The following is a 19,946-nucleotide window of genomic DNA, read 5'->3' on the forward strand; positions in this document are numbered from 1 at the left end:
AACTATGAATCTGGGTGCTGAATAGTGGTTCGCAAAACGGCCTCAATTTTGAACTGTCAAAGTGGAACCAATTTACTGTTCGCCAAAAGTAGAGAGTATTGTGATCGATCATTAAAAATTGTTTTTTTTTTTGCAAGAATGAAATTTTTTGGCTTTTGAGCACCTGGGGTTGAAGTCAAGAGACCTTAACAAAGTTGAAGGCGAGATTGTATTTTTTTTATAATTATGAATGGAAGTTGTTTATGGAGTCGATGCGGTTGTATCCATCCAGACAGTGTTGGAATTCGAGCGAGAAGAAGGAAAGCATTTCTCGCTCGCGAGCGAGGGAGAGAACATGTAGTACTTTTCACTTCTCGCTCGCGCTCGCATTTTCGTTTGCGTTCTCGCTCTCACCGTGAGCACTCGCGAGCGCAACGTGCTAGCCGTTCGGCACAAGCTAGCAATTTGTTTTTTAGACTTATGAATGCGAACCAGGCGATGGTATAGAGGTGTAATCAATCGCTGTGTTGTTTTTGGTTCTTTTCTAACACGTTCAACTTCTCGCGAATGGGCAATTCTGGCTCGCGAGAAAGTCCGTTCGCGAGCGGAGGAGAGCACGCGCAATTGGTGAGTTTCTCTTGGCAGCTCGAGACACGTGGTGAGAACTTGAGAGAGAGGATTTTTTCTCGCGAGAGCGCGAGAATACCAACACTGCATCCAGAAGCTGTCTTTATTGTTTGATTCCGATTGAAAACCTGGTTTAGTGAACATTCTTTCTCTTTGTTGGATCAGCTTCGCTAGAATTAGCGATATTTTTTTTTTGCTGGATCAGGAAGAGCTGCAGGATTCCAAAATCAGTCAGGGAATTTATTTGCGACATCGCAGAATTACACTCAAGCCGCAGATCTTTGTCACCCGTAAAACAGAAAAATCTCTTCTAACCGCGACGCAACAATTTTCCACCAAAACATTTCAAAAACAATACAAATTTAAACACATACTACTGATTACAAAACAGCTCATTTACCAGTAAGAAAAAAGTCATGCTTTTGCTTAAACAGCCTCCTACTTTGTAGATGTAAACAAAGTGGGATGATTCTAAAATCACGTTACGCATTCTCTCTATTCATCACCTAGGGTAGAATTGGACCAGTATTACTGCAGGTAAAGTGTTATACAGTCATCCCTCATATTCAGAACAGTTTACAGATCGGCCAATGTTCAAAAAATCATAGCAAATCGATAATTGAAATTAATGATTCGCTTTTAACCTTCATTCGAAAGCTTTTCCTGCGATCTTTCGAATGCTGTATCGAACAATTGCTAATTGTAACTTTTATATCAAGTTTTTGAAGGAAAATTTTGACCCTTGAAATCCACAAATTTGCAACACTTTTTTCTTACGGTTGTAAACAAACTTCGGATCTCTACAGGAGTAAATATTTTCTACAAAATAATGACTTCACACACAAGAACCAATGGAACTCAAGCTTAGTAATATTCTATAAATGGTCTGATAGCTTTTTTGTGAAAATACCAGTTAAATTCAGTTGTTCCACAATTGTGGAAGGCAGAATAACATCCCACAAATATAAACCAGGCCATTTGGAGGCAGTATTTTGCTGCTCAGGATGAAATAGTCTTGAAATTAAGTTTTTTGTTCAAAAAGTACTACTTCTGCTAGTGAAATAGCAAGAGAATGTCCAAATAAAGGTCCTAAAATTAGTAGAGTCGAGAGAAAAGCTGCTTTTGGCATGCTATTGACAAATTATCACAAAAGTGTTCCGAATTTGTGGGTGTTCCGGATATGTGGGATGACTGTAGTTTTGGTTTGGTTTCTTTCTTTTTTTTTAAATGTCGAAAAAAGGTGAGAATATTTTTTTTGTTCCATCATCTGGGGCGAATCAAGCACATGGGGCGAATTGGGACAGCTGTTTTAGCAAAGTTGCAATTAAGTGAATTAAGTTCACGAATGTCAGAACCACGAAGGAATTTATTCATGAGTATGGTGCATTTGCACCATGAACGTGAATATATTCCTTCGTGGTTCTCGCATTCGTGAATTTAATTCACGATTTCGAGAATTGTTTTTTTTTTCAGTGTAGGCTATGACGACTTAGTGAGCGTGAACTGGAATTAGGAATACTGTTACAGAGAGCGAGTAGTGGCGTTATAACCACGGCAAATAGTATCAAGGGCATTTGTGGAAATACAGTGTCCCATCCCAGAAGGAGTACTAAACCTTCTTAGCATGGTGCTCCCAACGAATACAACCAAATCTTGGAGCGTATGGTGGTGTGTCCCCACGCTTCTTCCTCCCTGTCGATTCAGAATTGTGTTGTTGTTCAAACACTCAGTGCTCAAACTCAACCCAATTAGGGTACGTTATCCATTAGTGGACCCCTTTCCTATAGTGGACCCTCTGAAGAGTTTTTGATGAAAAATTCAATAAAATCACAATTTCAAGCGTGTTATTGTCTACAAATCTTTTATTTGGCATGTTCAGCATCATTTAAACCAATGTTGACTGATATTTAACTGTCCTGTGTCCCCTGTTAATAAAACATTCAAAAATGAAGAAAACTGTGTATTTAACCAAAAGTTTCTCTTAAACATACAATGAATGCTTGTTGTTATCAACCTCAACGCATATATTTTTCAATTATGAGTATAAATATAGCTGTTTCATGTTAAAAGTACCAAAAATGCTGAAGCCGTAAAAAATTATAATTAATCAAAACTATATTCAATTATACTAAACTGAAGCATCATAATTGCAGTTTGAAATGATATTTTATAATAATAAATCAAGAAAAAATAAACATGCGTGGTTTTATCAGCAACTGTAAACAAATCTATTGTTTAGTTTTGGTCAACCATTTATGTAATTAATATGAAAAAATGTGCATCAAAATTACTTTTTTTAAATTATGTTATGTTTACAGTGGTTTTTGAAACGTTTTCTCTGATCTTTTTCGGAAATAAATGTGTTTAAATGTCTGTTTGGTTTTGTTGTTGTTTGAAGCCAAATTTGTTAACAAAACATATTTGTTTATGATAAAAAGTGAGCAGAATCCATCTTTTATTCATTATATCTATTATAGACCTACACCATGCATCAAGACATCAAATATCAGTTAAATTTGGTTTAAAAAAAAACAGTTTGCCTATAGTGGACCCGGGTCCACTATAGGAAAAGGGGGTCCATAAAGGGAAAAAAACTTTTTTTCCAATGGCTATTTTTCTGCTCAAAAACAAATAAAATGATGAAACAAATAGTCGAAATTGTTCAAAAGACTTCAGTTTTCATTGTTTTGTACAAAGGATTATGAAAAAGTGCTTAAAATATTGAAAATTTCGATAAATTAACAACATTTCATTTTTTTTCATTTATAACCCTCTAACACCCATTGTTGCACCAGTGCTCCATAATTCTTTTACTTCAAATTGTGATTTCTTGAATATAAGGTATTTAACAAATGAAAAAAGTTCTTCATGCACAAACCTATTTGAAATATATAATAATACCAATTCGATTGGTTAATCGACATGGTTAACAGAAACGTAAAAAAATCACAATTTTGTTTGAGCGGAAATAGGTTATTTTTTCATGAACTAAAACCAATAATTCTTGAAAAAGCTTGCCTAAACTGCAATAGTTTATTTTCATTAGGCTAGATCTATTTTCAGATGCTTCAGAAATTAATAATATCATAAATAAATCTAAATATAAAATTTTCTGATCATTCGATTAATTAATTCTAAATTGAATTGATCAATTTTCAGAGCATTTAAAAAAAGGCTCTAAAAAGATGAGAAAATGTATACTTCTTATTAAATTTCGGGAATTCCCGGGAAATTTGTAAATTTCGGGAAATATTTTTTCGGGAAATCCCGGGAATTTCCGGGATTTTTTTCCCGGGACGGGAAATTGGACGCTCTAGTTGTTGGACAAAGTTGTTGAGTACCGTCAGTGGGGGTGACTATGGGTCAAAAAACGAAACACCTCTCGAAATTTCTTAAAAACAAAAACAATTTAAATAACATCGAAAATCTTTTAACGTAGATTTGTTCTTAGATAGTTTACTAACATTTTCCCAAAATATGGTCGATTTTGATGAACACTACCTTAAATGCCAATTGTTTGAAAATTGACCCAATCTCACCCTTAGAGGGTGACATTGGGTCAAATGAAACTAAAATGATGCTGAAATACAAATATATGGTAAAAACAAGTCATCCAACAGCGTTTCTTGTTCGAGGGAATCGTATTGACACGCTACAATGTTTGAAGTGGAGATTTTCAAACACTTGGGTAGTTTTCGAGCAATTCTAACAAAAATATTAGAAAAATGATTTTTCGAGAGGTCATTTTTGGCCAAAAACGTACCCCAACTTTAGACATCTGCCAAAATAACAGGATATGTTCTAGGAACGAATTTTTTTCAGCGAAGTCATCTTAAGATGTCCCCTACACAACCCTTTTAACAGAATTCAGTTTCATTGAAAAGAATCTGAGAAATGGTAAAATCCGTAAAAAATCACTTTGACCCAAACTCACCCCCCAGACCCAATGTCACCCCCACTGACGGTATTAAATTTCCAATTAGATTCTCACTTTTTGGAATATTTTGATGGAAGTAGCGCATTCTGCTGATAAATCCGTAAGAAAATTTGGGTTTTTATATATTTTATTGATTTTACAAACAACCCATACAAACTTCACTTTCGATTATCAATGGGTAAATGTTGCCCGATTTCGCTCATATTCTGCCCAGAGTTTTAACATAGGCCAATTAACAGAAATCAGCTTATGGTCTAAAACATGCTGTCCCTATTCAGACTGTTCAACAGTTCGAAATTTACTGACAAAATATCAACATGTAGCCTTATGGAAGGAACAATCTAGTGTTGTATTTTTCAAACACCTTTTTGTATCATAATGGACCTCATGTGAATAAGGGCAGAATAACTATTAAGGTTGACCCAGTTCTTTTTTTTTTTTTTTAATTTATATTTATTCAAATTTCTTTTCCATGTACATTCATTCAGTTAAAATATTATTGAGTGTCCAATCACAAACGATGACTTTTCACCTCAATTTTAAATACTAGCAACTTTCATTTATTCATGAAATATTGTAGCTTTCGCTATTCAGTGATTTCAAATGTAGGAGGTCCTACATGTACAAAAGGGAAAAGGGATACCTTAAAACTAACTTATAAACTATATAAAGAGCGGATCAATGCAGCTGAAGACTGCAATGATTTTTGTCGAAATGCATCAATTATCTTATTGGACATAACATCCAAAGTGTCAACTTCAGCTAATTGATGAAGTTCACTGGTGCTGAACCAGGGAGGAAGTTTCAGAATCATTTTCAGAATTTTGTTCTGAATCCTCTGAAGTTTTTTCTTCCTGGTTAAGCAACAGCTTGTCCAGATCGGCACAGCATAAAGCATGGCAGGTCTGAAAATTTGTTTATAAATTAACAGTTTATTCTTGAGACAAAGTCTAGAATTCCTGTTTATAAGTGGATACAAACATTTAATATATTTGTTACATTTAACCTGGATACTTTCAATGTGATCCTTGTAAGTAAGGTTTTTGTCAAAAGCAAGTCCAAGATATTTCACTTGATCCTCCCACTTTAAATTTACCTCATTCATCTTTATAATGTGATGACTTTTGGTTTAAGAAAATCAGCCCTTGGTTTGTGAGGGAAAATAATAAGTTGAGTTTTGCAGCATTTGGAGTAATTTTCCATTTTTCAAATAAGAATTGAAAATATCCAAGCTTTTTTGTAATCTTCTTGTGATGACACGAAGGCTTCTACCTTTGGCGGAGATGCTTGTATCATCAGCAAAAAGTGATTTCTGACATCCTGGAGGCAAATCAGGCAAGTCAGAAGTAAAAATATTGTATAAAATTGGACCCAAAATGCTTCCTTGAGGGACGCCAGCACGTACAGGTAGTTGATCAGATTTGCTATTCTGATAACATACCTGCAGAGTACGATCCGTCAAATAATTTTGAATAATTTTCACGATATAAATCGGAAAATTAAACCTTTTCAATTTCGCAATCAAACCTTTATGCCAAACACTGTCAAATGCTTTTTCTATGTCTAGAAGAGCAGCGCCAGTAGAATAGCCCTCAGATTTGTTGCTTCGAATTAAATTTGAAACTCTCAACAACTGATGAGTAGTTGAATGTCCAAGGCGAAATCCAAACTGCTCATCAGCGAAAATTGAATTTTCATTAATGTGCGTCATCATTCTATTAAGAATTATTCTTTCGAATAATTTACTAATAGATGAAAGCAAACTAATGGGCCGATAGCTTGAGGCTTCAGCAGGATTTTTATCCGGTTTCAAAATCGGAATTACTTTGGCATTTTTCCAACTACTGGGAAAATATGCCAAATCAAAACATTTGTTGAAAATTTTGACCAAGCAACTTAAAGTTGCTTCTGGTAATTTTTAATTAAAATGTAAAAATGCCATCCTCACCAGGGGCTTTCATATTTTTAAATTTTTTGATAATAGATTTTATTTCATTCAGATCCGTATTAAAAACTTCATCTGATGAAAATTCTTGTTCAACAATATTCTGAAATTCTATTGAAATTTGATTTTCAATAGGACTCAAAACATTCAAGTTGAAATTATGAGCACTCTCAAACTGCTGAGCAAGTTTTTGAGCTTTTTCCCCATTAGTTAATAGAATATTATCACCATCTTTTAAAGAAGGGATTGGTTTTTGAGGTTTCTTAAGAACCTTTGAAAGTTTCCAAAATGGTTTGGAATAGGGTTTAATTTGTTCGACATCTCTTGCGAACTTTTCATTTCGCAGGAGAGTGAATCTGTGGTCAATAACCTTTTGCAAATCTTTTTGAATTCGCTTCAGTGCAGGATCACGAGAACGTTGATACTGTCTTCGGCGAACATTTTCAGACGAATCAGAAGCTGAAGATCGTCATCAATAATGGGAGAATCAAATTTGACTTGGACTTTAGGAATAGCAATATTCCTAGCATCCAAAATTGCATTAGTTAAAGATTCCAAGGCTGAATCAATATCAGCTTTGGTTTCTAAAACAAAATCATGATTTAAATTATTCTCAATATGATGCTGATACCTGTCCCAATTAGCTTTGTGGTAATTAAACACAGAACTATTGGGTCTGGTAACTGCTTCATGGGAAAGTGAAAAAGTTACTGGAAGGTGATCAGAATCAAAATCAGCATGAGTCACTAAAGGACCACAATACTGACTTTGATTTGTCAAAACCAAATCAATAGTAGATGGATTTCTAACAGAAGAAAAACAAGTTGGCCCATTCGGGTATAAAACCGAATAAAGACCAGAAGTGCAATCTCTGAACAGAATTTTACCATTGGAATTTACTTTTGAATTATTCCAAGATTGGTGTTTGGCATTAAAATCACCGATGATCAAAAATCTAGATCTATGCCGAGTAAGTTTATTCAAATCCCCTTTGAAATAATTTTTATTTTCCCCAGTGCATTGGAATGGCAAATATGCAGCTGCAATCATAATTTTCCCAAAAGAAGTTTCAAGTTCAATGCCCAAACTTTCAATAACTTTTAACTTAAAGTCACGTAACGTGCTATAAGTCATACTACGGTGGATAACTATTGCAACTCCACCGCCATTTCGATTCATTCGGTTATTAGTTATAACTTTATAATCTGGATCACTTTTCAAATAAGTGCCAGTTTTTAAAAATGTTTCGGTTATAACAGCAACATGCACGTTATGAACTCGTAAAAGTTGAAAAATTCATTTTCTTTCGCTTTTAAAGAGCGAGCATTAAAATTCATAATATTGATGGAATTACTTAGATCCATGATTAAACTTCAGGGTAAGAACAACATCATTCGCAAATTTTAATCCAATCTGGATTGCTTCCATCATGGATGTAGCATTACTCATTGTTTGAATTAAACCAAACAGTGAGTTTTGCAAAAAAGTCATTTTTTCAAACGTAACATCGCCGAGATCAGAAAGTCCCAAAGCGTTGCCAACCGAAAAAATTTTAGATTGAACTTGAGGTACCTGGCCAATTTCCGGAAGAATGACAGAGGATTTGAAATTTTTGGATGTACCTGAAACAGCGGCGGCGGAAGAAATACCGTTGCCTATTTCAATGGTAGAAATATTTTGTCTAGCTCTCATTTGAGGGAGATAGCAAAACGTTTGATTTAAAGTTGCAGGTACAACCTGACTTTGAGAAAATTTCGGTTTGGATTTCGGCTGATGCTTAGCACGAGAATCCAAAACCTTTTTTCTGATGGGACAATCCCAGAAATTTGATTTGTGATTTCCACCACAATTTGCACATTTAAATTGGGTGACTTCTTTCACGGGACAATTGTCCTTGTCGTGAGAAGAATCCCCGCAAACCATGCATTTTGGAACCATGGCGCAATGATCAGTACCGTGACCGAATGCCTGGCAACGCCGGCACTGGGTCAGATTCTGGCCATTACCGCCATGTTTCTTAAAATGCTCCCACTTTACCCGTACATGGAACAAAAACTGAACTTTGTCCAAAAGTTTCAAATTGTTGATTTCATTTCTGTTGAAATGAATCAGATAAAATTGTGAAGTCAAACCAAAGCGAGAAATATTCCCGTTTGATTTTTTCTTCATTGGTATTACTTGGGATGGGGCAAAGCCAAGCAACACCTTAAGTTCGTTTTTGATCTCATCCACCGACAAGTCGTTGGAGAGACCTTTCAAGACCGCCTTGAATGGCCGAGCATTCTTGGTCTCATACGTGTAGAAATTGTGTTTGTGGTTTTTCAAATAACCAACAAAAGTTTGGTGATCTTGTAAAGATTCCGTCAACAAGCGACATTCTCCTCTTCGACCAAGCTGGAACGAAACTTTCAAATTGCAAGTTTCCTTGCAATTCTTCAGTTGCGTTCGAAAGCTGGCCAAATCGGAGACGGAAGTCACTACAATTGGCGGAGCCTTTACTCGTTTCTCGACGGCAGAAGGCTCAGTACGAGGAGAAGGTTCCTTGTCTTCAGTTTCGGATAAAACACCGAAACTGTTTGTCAATGGAATTGGAGGATTGACCTCAAATTCAGAATCAGAATCAGACCTCAGAAGAGGCTGTTTTCTTTTTCTGTTTCCGTTAGCCGGTTTAGCGTTCAAACGCTTCACCGACGTAACGACCAAATCTTCTGAAGATTTGCGTTTACCTTTGTTTTGACGCATTTTGCAAGCAAAGTTCTCTTAAAAAGATGGCTTTGTTTTTAAAATACAACAAAATTTCAGGTGGGGTTAGTCTTGAAAAGACTGTTTAGAATTTTGGAAAATAACTCAGGTAGTCTTTAAAAAGACTGTGAATTTTGTTTTGAAATAACTCTGAGCTTAGGTAGTAAAAAATACCGCAGCTCTAGTGTCCGTTCACCACGAAGGTTCGCAAGACACTGAAGGTTGACCCAGTAAATTGGTAAATTGGTAGTCGAACCTTGCTCCTCTTATTATCATGCGAGCTTGAATCAAGTTTCTCCCTCAGCTGACGATAGGTTGCTTTTTATAACCGCTCTTAATTTTATGCAGTTCCACGTTTTGCAAACTCTTGACATTTGGTTGTGGTTTCAAGCTCATAAACTCCTAACGGTGATATTACGCATAAAAGTTTCGTTATTGCTAAGCATGAAAGTAAAGATATGTTTGCTGTTAATCTTATGTTCTGGTTAACGGCTTTAACATATTCGCAACTTTTACAGGATGGATTCATACTTTGGCAGAACGCTTAAAGATTCCAGTGTCAAACGTGACGCACGGTGAGGCTTACATAACAGCATTGTACTTCACTTTTACTAGTTTGACCTCAGTTGGGTTTGGGAATGTTAGTCCCACGACAATCACAGAAAAAATCTTCAGTATAGTCATGATGCTTATCGGAGGTAAGAACTGTTGCTTCATCTGATATTGAAACACCTTACATAACAAAGTAATTAATTGGATGAAGTCAATGTAGATTAAAAAACAATGAAGTTAGTTTGCTTTAGAAAAAAGTTCAATTTAGTACTGTGTTCGTAAAAGCTACAAACTTTCTTATATTTATTCCAGCATTGATGCATGCAGTAGTTTTCGGAAACGTTACAGCAATCATTCAACGGATGTATTCTCGTCGTTCTCTTTATCAAAGTAAATGGCGTGATTTAAAAGACTTTATAGCTCTGCATCAGGTAATTTTAAACATTCTGTTGTGATGATGGAAATTATATATGTTTTGTTTTTTTTATCGCCTTAGATGCCGAAAGAACTGAAGCAAAGGATGCAGGACTATTTCCAAACTATGTGGTCACTGAACCATGGTATTGATATATATGAAGTATGTTTTACAGTAGGAACATTTAGTTAACAGAAATACTATATATTTTTCATTTTACCAGATTCTAAAAGAGTTCCCAGAAGAACTGAGAGGTGATATATCAATGCACCTTCATCGGGAAATTTTACAGCTGCCCATTTTTGAGTCAGCTTCACAGGTAAAGATGGATATCGTAGTAACATTCCATAAGGGTGAAACCTTGGATGTAAACAAACAGTCTATCCTTTCTGCTCTAGTGGAAGTTCACGTATGTGCGAGTGGGATAAGCTGCCCAGGGCAGACGGCAAAAACAAAATTTATGCCATTTCAATAACAAATACTGTTAAAATAACATAAAAAGTTATGGAATCTTCATGAAAAATCCATTTAGGAATAAGAGTTTAATAACAGTTTATGTTATCATAACAAAATTTGTTATTTGGTTTGATATTGGTTGAAATCAAAACAACTTGGAAATAACATTTCTTTATGGAAAAATAACTTCAACCGTTATTAGAATGATAACAGAATGATAATAACAAAGATTTGTTCGAAGAATAACTAAAAATGTTATAAATAATATAAACATCGCTTGATTATTTTAACCGACTGAGAAAGCCGACCAATCAAAACAGAACATTCCAGTCAACAAATCATCCGTTATAAATAACATAAAATGTTATTGGCCTAGTATTTTTAAATATCGAAAGTGTTATTATCAAGTTTTTTTCGTCTACTCGCCCGGGCAGACGGTAATAACAAAATTCATGCCATTTCAATAACAAATACTGTTAAAATCGAGGGGCACGTCACTCCTGCGTTCACCGAGCGATAAAGCTTCCCTTTCAAACCTTTGCTGCGCTAACTTTTGCTTTTCCGCTTTGAATTGCTTTAACTCGCGTTTACCGCGATAACTCGCTTTTTGGTTTACCTTTTCTTGCGTTCACGCATCAGACTGCTCGATTTTTTTGACAGCGAGAACTGTTAAGAGCAAATGACAGTTCTCGTTGTTAAGTCATTCGAGCAGATTGTTTATCTCTAGAAACAAAGTGTGATGGAGAGATCAGCCGCCGGAATCGTTTTCTGCGCCTGCCACGGGTTCCTGTTCCAGGGACTTTAGACGACTCTACCACTGATTTTATGTTTTATCAATTTCGTGGTGGAAAAAGCTTTTTTCAAGTTGAGAATTTGGGAAAACAGTGACCAGAAACGGGCCCCAAAATGCCCCCAACAACGATGAGCCACGAACCATTTCCAAGTTTACTTCCCGGGCCTAAACATTTCACAACGCCGCTTACCTGAGCTGAAGCAGTTCACCAAATCGTGTAAGTTAAACAGCTTTTGTTACCCCAAAACAAGTCTTCTACAGTATTCCGTTTTCCAGCTCAGAACCCTGTAATGCCGATCATTTGTGTGCGACCGAATCCGTGATGACCATTCTCCTGCAGAACCTAGTCATTTGTCAGCAGAAGAGGGTCAACATGTACTACAATGAGGCTACCGGCGGAAAGTTCGTTCCAACTTACAGAGCGTACTTTGGTGATTTTGGTGAATTTGAAGCCTAGCACAATGGACAGCGAGCGAGCAAGTTCGTTTCGGCAGCTGTTACAGCCGGATGACTTTACCTTTGCTCAGTAGGGTGAAGGAGAAAAACAGAGCCGGGGAACAACTACAGAACTGGCCAGTGCCACGTGAAGCTGAACGATATAGGACGATTCGTCCCGTGAGGCAAAGTGATCGACCCCAAATGCAAATGAACAAAACGACGGAGCGTCTGGCTGTGGACAAAAAGAACGAACGCCAATAGATTTGGGCAACCAGCTCGGAAGATAGCAACGGCAGCATCTGGTACATCAGAGAAGCCCCGTAACTCCAAGAATCGGTTGCGGTTACGACAGAAGGCGACGGTTTGCGCAGTAAAACGCCATCGCGCAAGAAGAAGAAGTAGTATCGGTTGTGTGCGACTATCTGGGCTAGTACGAGTGCAACGTAAACTTTCATTGAGTTGTAAAACGATGCGTTTGTTTTAATAAGCAAATCTTCCGCTGAAGTGAACTAAACTCACTAAACAGCTTTTGTATAATTCAATTCTATAAACAAAAAAATCAACGAGCCAGTAAGTGGCCTTGATGGTTCAGGTGCGGAGGAATCTGGAGAACTCGTCCCGGGAAGTCGATGTTTTATCTTGCTTGCGCCATTCTTAATCATTCATTTCGCTGCCCAGAATGGTCTCTTAGATGGGTTACTACGTGGCCAGTAGCTAGGGAACCTCCAGCTTGGAGTTGCCGCTCTTGTTGAACACCTACAGTACCACGTCTAGCCTTGTCCATCACCCAACCTTCATCTCAACTGGAATGTTGATGTTCTTGACCTCATGCGCCTCTTCCACCATTTCTTGATGGCCTGCAGCTGCTCGTACATTCTGTTGAACAGGTATAGACTTTGCCGCACAATCGCTGGAGGTTGCTCATGTCGCGGGAGAAGTCCAAACTACACGCATAACCGGAGACCTCTTGCTGCTCCGGGAATAGGTTGCGGGCATCGAGTGCATCGTTGGGTTGGCGATGTTCTTCATATCCTCCGGAATGTTCCACTCCTTGACGAACAAGCTTTTGCCGTCGGAGGTCATCACGAAGCGCCGATTTTTGTCGACGAAGGTGATCGTGGCGGTCGTAATCAGGGTTACCAGGTCTGAACAGAAAAATCTGGCTAAAAATCTGGAAAAAATCTGGCAAGCCACTTTTCTCGAAGTAAAAAGCAATTTTGTGTTCAAAAACAGTGTATTTTCACTCTTGATACATTAAAGATTCACAAACTAAACAAAATACATCAACAAAATAATGAGTGGAAGAAATAGAAAATTATTTTTTTCAAATTGGCACTCAAAAAATCTGGCAATGCCAGATTTATCTGGCAACCTGGCACCCCTGGTCGTAATCCTGAACAATGTCGCCACTGCGGGTTTCCCAGTGTAAGAGAACAAAATGTGAGGTTTCTTATCCAATTGCTTTCAGTTTAATCTTCTCAGGCAAATGATCTTCTTGTCGGGCGTTTCCGCCACGCTTTCCCCATGCTACTTGTTGTAATCCGGGTAGAACTTGACGCAAAATTGATTCTTCCGGGTGCTAAAGCGTGACGCGACGTCGCCCTTTTCGGTGTCCCACAACTTGAGGTAGCTTATTGCCTCGGCACGGCTGGCTGGTGGCCCGAGTATAGGTTCACAAGCAGATATCCGGGCTGCAGGGGAGCAGAAGAAGGGCTGATTTGGGGAACCACCAGATGTCGAAAATGTCCTTGGTTTGGCCGGTCCAGGTGTGGGTGTGAGCCTTCGGCAGGAAGCACCGGTCGGGAGCACCACTTTTGTCACCGGCGTGCGGCGGATGCAGAAACGATGGACCATAATGATCAACCAAGTCTTACGTACTTCTCCTCGATCGGCTTATCCTTAGTCACGCAGCTTCTTGACCATCCTCCTCCATAAGTTCCTCACGTCGAACGCGCCACCTGCCCCATGGGGACCATCAGCGGAGCGGCACAAAACTCCAACGATTTTGCCACCGAGTGGACTAAAACCGACGTTCGCACTAGAGTACACTTTTCCGAGTGTGAGTAAAAATAAATCACACAGATTGCTACAGTGAGTCAAATATTTGTCCGTACCCCCCCGTACGGAAAATGTTTGTGATATAAAAGTACATAAAATTCGATTAAAGTGCCATGTTTTATAAATCAATCGACGCAACAGAATATCCTCTTTAAGACACTGTCATTGGATTTGCAAAAAACTTTTTCTTAAAAAATACAAAAATAGTTTACTGAAAAAAGTCAAAAAAAGAGGTCAAATAATTGTCCGTACCCCTAGTAAAAGTACAAAATCTGATCGATTCAAGTGAATTTATTTATGAAATGTTGTTTCTGTGTCAAATACTAGTACCTCTAGCCAGTTTGTGACAACTTTGAACTTCTGATAAGTTTGTTTAGTTAGTTTATATTAAAAATTGGTTTAAATTTAGTATTTTTAAGTAAAACTTATCAAAACATAAGTTTATAAACAACTATTTTTATAAAATTGCTATTTTATGTTGTAAGAGTCGCTATTGAACAAGTTTCAACAATATTTGTTCAAAATATACATTGTTTTCATCTTTTTCATTGACATTTTTCGATCAAAAATACTGTTTCGGAACAATACCGTTAAACAATCCGGATTGTCCCGGAACCGGTATAACCCCTCGGGGGGAAATTTTGTGGTGGTCAGATAGAGGACAAAAAAACCCACCTCTTGCAATTTGAAGCATCCAATTTCGTCCATTACAGCCCGATTACGAGTCCCTAGTCTGAAAATTTAAATTTTCACTTTCCGTGCTGAGAATTTCTGTACCGTCCTGGGTCAGAATGTTTTGCTTGAGGAATTTGAAAATTTCAAATTTCAGACTAGGGACTCGTAATCGGGCTGTAGTGGACGAAATTGGATGCTTCAAATTGCAAGAGGTGGGTTTGTCCTCTATCTGACCACCACAAAATTTCCCGAGGGTTATACCGGTTCCGGGACAATCCGGATTGTTCAACGGTATTGTTCCGAAACAGTATTTTTGATCGAAAAATGTCAATGAAAAAGATGAAAACAATATATATTTTGAACAAATATTGTTGAAACTTGTTCAATAGAGACTCTTACAACATAAAATAGCAATTTTATAAAAAATAGTTGTTTATAAACTTATGTTTTGATAAGTTTTACTTAAAAACTAAATTTAAACCAATTTTTAACATAAACTAACTAAACAAAGTTATCAGAAGTTCAAAGTTGTCACAAACTGGCTAGAGGTACTAGTATTTGACACAGAAACAACATTTCATAAATAAATTCACTTGAATCGATCAGATTTTATACTTTTACTAGGGTACGGACAATTATTTGACCTCTTTTTGACTTTTTCAGTAAACTATTTTTGTATTTTGTAAGAAAAGTTTTTGCAAATCCAATGACAGTGTCTTAAAGAGGACATTCTGCCGCGTCGATTGATGTACAAAACATGACACTTTAGTCGAATTTTATGTACTTTTATATCACAAACATTTTCCGTACGGGGGGGTACGGACAAATATTTGACTCACTGTATGTTTATTTATTTTTTCACGAAAACTGCAGGAAAAGAATCAAAACAAAAACTACTCGATTTAAGACGGCAAGGTTGCCGTCGATTTCGTTCAGTTAAAAAGTTGAGCAGACGCTGACCGCTTTAACTCGCTTTAACGTGCGATAACTTGTGATAACATGCTTTAAGCTAAGAACAAGATTGTCCGTTCGACGCAGTGGTGAACGCAGAACGCTGTGCCAGTTCGATTTTTCCATCAGCTGTCAGTCGAACAATCTGCAGGGGTTGCTTTGTTCAATGGTCGATGACTGGCAGGCTATGATGACAGGCGCAGAATTTTGCGTTTGCGTCCAGGCCTGACGGACAATCTTTTTCTTACCTTTAGGGTTGCGTTATGTGAAAAATCGGCACGATGAGTAGCGTTAAGGATTTTCGAGCTCGTTTTTGTGCGTTTTAGTGAATTATCGCGGAGTGACGTCCCCCTCGGTTAAAATAACAGAAAGTGTTATGGAATCTTCTTGAAAAATCAATTTTTGCATAAGTGTTTAATATCAGTTTATGTTTTCTCATAAAAATTTGTTATTGGTTTGAAATGGGTTGATTGGTCCAACAATTATTGAGATTATCGAATTAGTTGTTAAAATAACAAAAAATAATAACAAAGATTTGTCCGAAGAATAACCAAAAATGTTATTAGTGTGTTATTACAATAACAATCCAATAACATAATCATAACGACGAATAGCAAATCTTGTTATAAATAACATAAAATGTGATAGGCCTAGTATTTTCAAGTGTCAAAACATGTTATTCCCAGGTTATTTCCGTCTGCTCGGGCAGGGCTCGTTTACACCAAAGGGTTCGCCGTATTGAAAATAATGCACGGAAATAAGGGACCATCCATCAACCACGTGGACACTTTAGGGGGTGGTATGGCGATTGTCCATGCTCCATACAGAAAAGATTTTTTTTTGTATGGACAATTGTCCACGAGGGGGGAAGGGGGTTCGAGATTACCAAAAAAGTGTCCACGTGATTTATGAATGGTCCCTAATATGAGTAGATATTTCACTTTGTATTGATTTTTTTTTTGTTTTGAAATATAATCGTCTCGCTTAAACAATTATATTCCAGGGTTGTCTTAAACTTTTGTCATTACATATCAAAGCAAACTTCTGTGCTCCGGGTGAATATCTTATCCATAAAGGAGATGCACTGAGCTATATTTACTACATTTGCAATGGATCCATGGAAGTGATGCAGAATAATATGGTTGTTGCAATTTTAGGTCAGTCTTACGTTAAGATTTGTGAGTAATTCTCAACGAAATCTGTATTTTTTAATTTAAATATTTGTTTTTTTATTTTAATCCGGCTGAAACTTTTTTGATGCCTTTGGTATGCCCAAAGAAGCAATTTTGCATCATTAGTTTAGTCTATATAATTTTCCATACAAATGGACAGCTGTTCATACACAAATTATATGTTTTGAAATTTAAAAATCTGTATATTTTGAAGGCATTTTTTGATCTATTTGGTATCTTATCAAAGTTGTAGGTAAGGACTATACTGAAAAAAATGATACATGGTTAAAACAAATTTGGTGATTTTTCATTTCACCTTTTGTCACTAAAACTCGATTTGGGGATCATCCATATATATATATACAGCAATTCCCCACGAAAACAGCATGGAAAAAACAAAAGTGCTCGGATCGGGTTCAAAAATTTTCTGGGGGTTCCCTGGCCGAAATAATTAGACCCGTTGTATCGCGCCGTCCTCCCGATATTTTTCAAACACTGGAATTTCTTTTTTGATTTAGAGTGAAAAACGCGGGCACGATAACTTTTCCTAACTTTTTATTGAGAAAGTTTAACGAGTTACAAAAAGTCAAACACCAAAACTGACGCTAAACTATTGAACTGAGAACACTGGGATTACCGAGAATTAACTGAGGGCAAAAACTGAACTACATACTGAACTACATACTGAACTACATACTGAACATACTGGACTGGACTACTGAACTGAACTCCGAACTGAACACCGAACTGAACACCGAACTGAACACCGAACTGAACACCGAACTGAACTCCGATCGAGATTTTCGATCGTCTTTTATAGTGTCCTCTTCGTTCATTTGAGGGCTTTGAAGATCCCCATAATTCCTGGAATCCTTTGGGTTCGGATTTCTTGCCGAGACTTTCTGACCAATCAATTAGCGGGTGAGGTAATTATCCCCTCCATGTCCTAATTGATTGGTCAACGAGTCAAAACCCGAAGTGTCGCATATTGTCTTTCTTCTCCCTTATCTCTCTCTCTCTCCCTCTGGCATAAGTACGTAGATTAGATTCGATCTCCTATCGGCTCGCGCATGGGCCATCTGTTTTTGCACGTGTGAAAACCCGAACGCACAAACGACTCCGCCTCAGCCAGCCCTTCGTTTGATCTTGAAAAAAGAACTGTGAAGTTATGCTAACTGGGCCAAGTTCCCCTGGGGGTAAGTTGGCTGTAAACTAATAATGATTTGAGCGACTTCACGGTTCTCTTTAATTTCACCACTGGATGAAATCTCCTCATCACGGATCAAAGTCCAATCGCACATTATTGCGTCGGGGATTTCATCTAAGGTGAAAAAGATGTGGGTCGCTACATACCCCCACACTTCCCAGCTAGAATAGGTGATCATCTACTGTCAGTTGCTTGTTGGTTTCAAGGATGGTTCGATATAATGTTTCTTAGGATGCAATGTTTCGTTTCTTTGTGATCTTATTTTTCTGTTAACAACTTGTGTTACGATAGAGTGATTCTTCTGTTCTACAATTAGGAAGTGGAGTTATTCTATGCTTGGTGTTTTGATATCGGTAATTTTTGTGTACCGCTCGTAGGCTGCTTCGTCTGATGTCCGTGTACCTCCGCAGTGAGTAACTCGTCTTCTGGGAGTGCCTTGCAAACTCTTTGGCAGGTGTGGAGATGATGACCATAGTTGGTTTCGCGTTGTTGGCCTCTCATTCTTCATTTTGGTGTATCTTCTTTGGTTTGTTTGCATAGTTCACTTATTTACTATTTTTATTTATTTTTTTTATTATGCATACCAGTTCAGTTGTAATAATGATCAAGGAATGTTTTTTGTCTTTTATTTTTCCGCGACAGACGGAAGTTATAAATGTGAGTATGATCTGAATTAAGTACTTTGGTTTATCTTATTGTGCTTCAACTTGTGCAATGCTATAGCTTCTAAATATGTTGATTATCATTTTTGATTATATAAATTTTTATTGCATTCTTTTTTTCTTCAGCGTTATTTTTTTTTTTTGTATGCTTCTCAGGTCTTAGCACTTAGTCATCAGAAACCTTGATCCGAGAATTGTTTTCTACTCATGTTCGTGGCCTTTTATTTCTTAAATGTTCATAATTTTATGATCATTTTATTGGCTACTTTTGGTTATGAGGAAATTGTGCATTTTCGTTCTGAGAGTTTTGCATATTTTAGTTCGCTGAAAATGAGAAACATATTTGCATTCGCATTGACACTGCAAAAGTATTATGCTTTTATAATTAGATTTATGTTATAAGATCAAACTCGTACTTATAACCTCTTAATTTTGGTAGTATATTTTTACTGACATTTACAAACATGGAATAATTTTCAACTGAACTGTGGCATTAAAGAAATGTAAATATCCATAGAAAAACTGATTATAAGTAGTTATTGTTTAATATATATTTTAAATGAACTTAATTTTATTACGAGATAAAAGTTGTCTTTTTACATTTTTTTTTCTTCTTAGTTTTTTTTATACATATTTTTTTATAATCTGATTACATTTTTTTTAATGTTCATTTTGCGTGTAACTTGGCACATGTAAGTTATAATAATGGTTGAACATATATTCGAATCGATTACCTGTAATACAATTGCAAATTTTATAATGTTTTTGTTTTCATTGTTTGATTTATTTGAGTATTACAATATTTGGTTTGATCTAGTTTCTTTGAATGTATCATTTCAGAAAGGTTTAATAATATAATATTTTGAATGAACTTCGTCGAGTACAAATAAATTTCCGTTTGTGATTCTTTGTATATAATTGTTTAAAGTTTTCCTTTATATATTATTTTTGTTTTTTTCAACACATTGTGATCAACAGTTAAAGTTTGATATATAACTCATAATTGAAAATTATTTTATAATACATATAAGACAATTTTATATTGTTTGAAGGCAATGTTATTTTATGGTTAGTATGTTAAGAGGCAGTTTTTGTAAATTTTGCTCGGTTTGTTCTAGAGGTCGTATCGAGGTGCTCCGATTTGGATGAAACTTTCAGCGTTTGTTTGTCTATACATGAGGTGAACTCATGCCAAATATGAGCCCTCTACGACAAAGGGAAGTGGGGTAAAACGGGCGTTGAAGTTTGAGGTCAAAAAACATAAAAAAATCTTAAAATTGCTCGCGTCTGCGTAAAACTTCATCAATTTTAACACTCTTAGATGCATTCGAAAGGTC

General features: G+C 36.7%; 1 protein-coding gene across 13 annotated transcripts in view; it reads left to right on the forward strand.

The window, feature by feature from the left end:
• The window catches only part of LOC6042901 (potassium voltage-gated channel subfamily H member 8), a 119,005-nt gene that overhangs the window by 59,146 nt on the left and 39,913 nt on the right, over nucleotides 1-19,946 (forward strand). For 12 of the 13 annotated variants that reach the window (XM_038259742.1, XM_038259737.1, XM_038259749.1 and 9 more), the window contains 5 exons: nucleotides 9,749-9,928; nucleotides 10,095-10,213; nucleotides 10,279-10,359; nucleotides 10,421-10,516; nucleotides 16,572-16,725. In XM_038259742.1, the coding sequence (XP_038115670.1) occupies nucleotides 9,749-9,928; nucleotides 10,095-10,213; nucleotides 10,279-10,359; nucleotides 10,421-10,516; nucleotides 16,572-16,725 (630 nt within the window). Of the gene's footprint in view, nucleotides 1-9,748; nucleotides 9,929-10,094; nucleotides 10,214-10,278; nucleotides 10,360-10,420; nucleotides 10,517-16,571; nucleotides 16,726-19,946 lie in introns of those variants that run through there. The other variant, XM_038259750.1, reaches the window with a different exon arrangement.

The sequence above is a fragment of the Culex quinquefasciatus genome, chromosome 3, assembly GCF_015732765.1.
Source record: "Culex quinquefasciatus strain JHB chromosome 3, VPISU_Cqui_1.0_pri_paternal, whole genome shotgun sequence".
Classification (NCBI taxonomy): domain Eukaryota; kingdom Metazoa; phylum Arthropoda; class Insecta; order Diptera; family Culicidae; genus Culex; species Culex quinquefasciatus.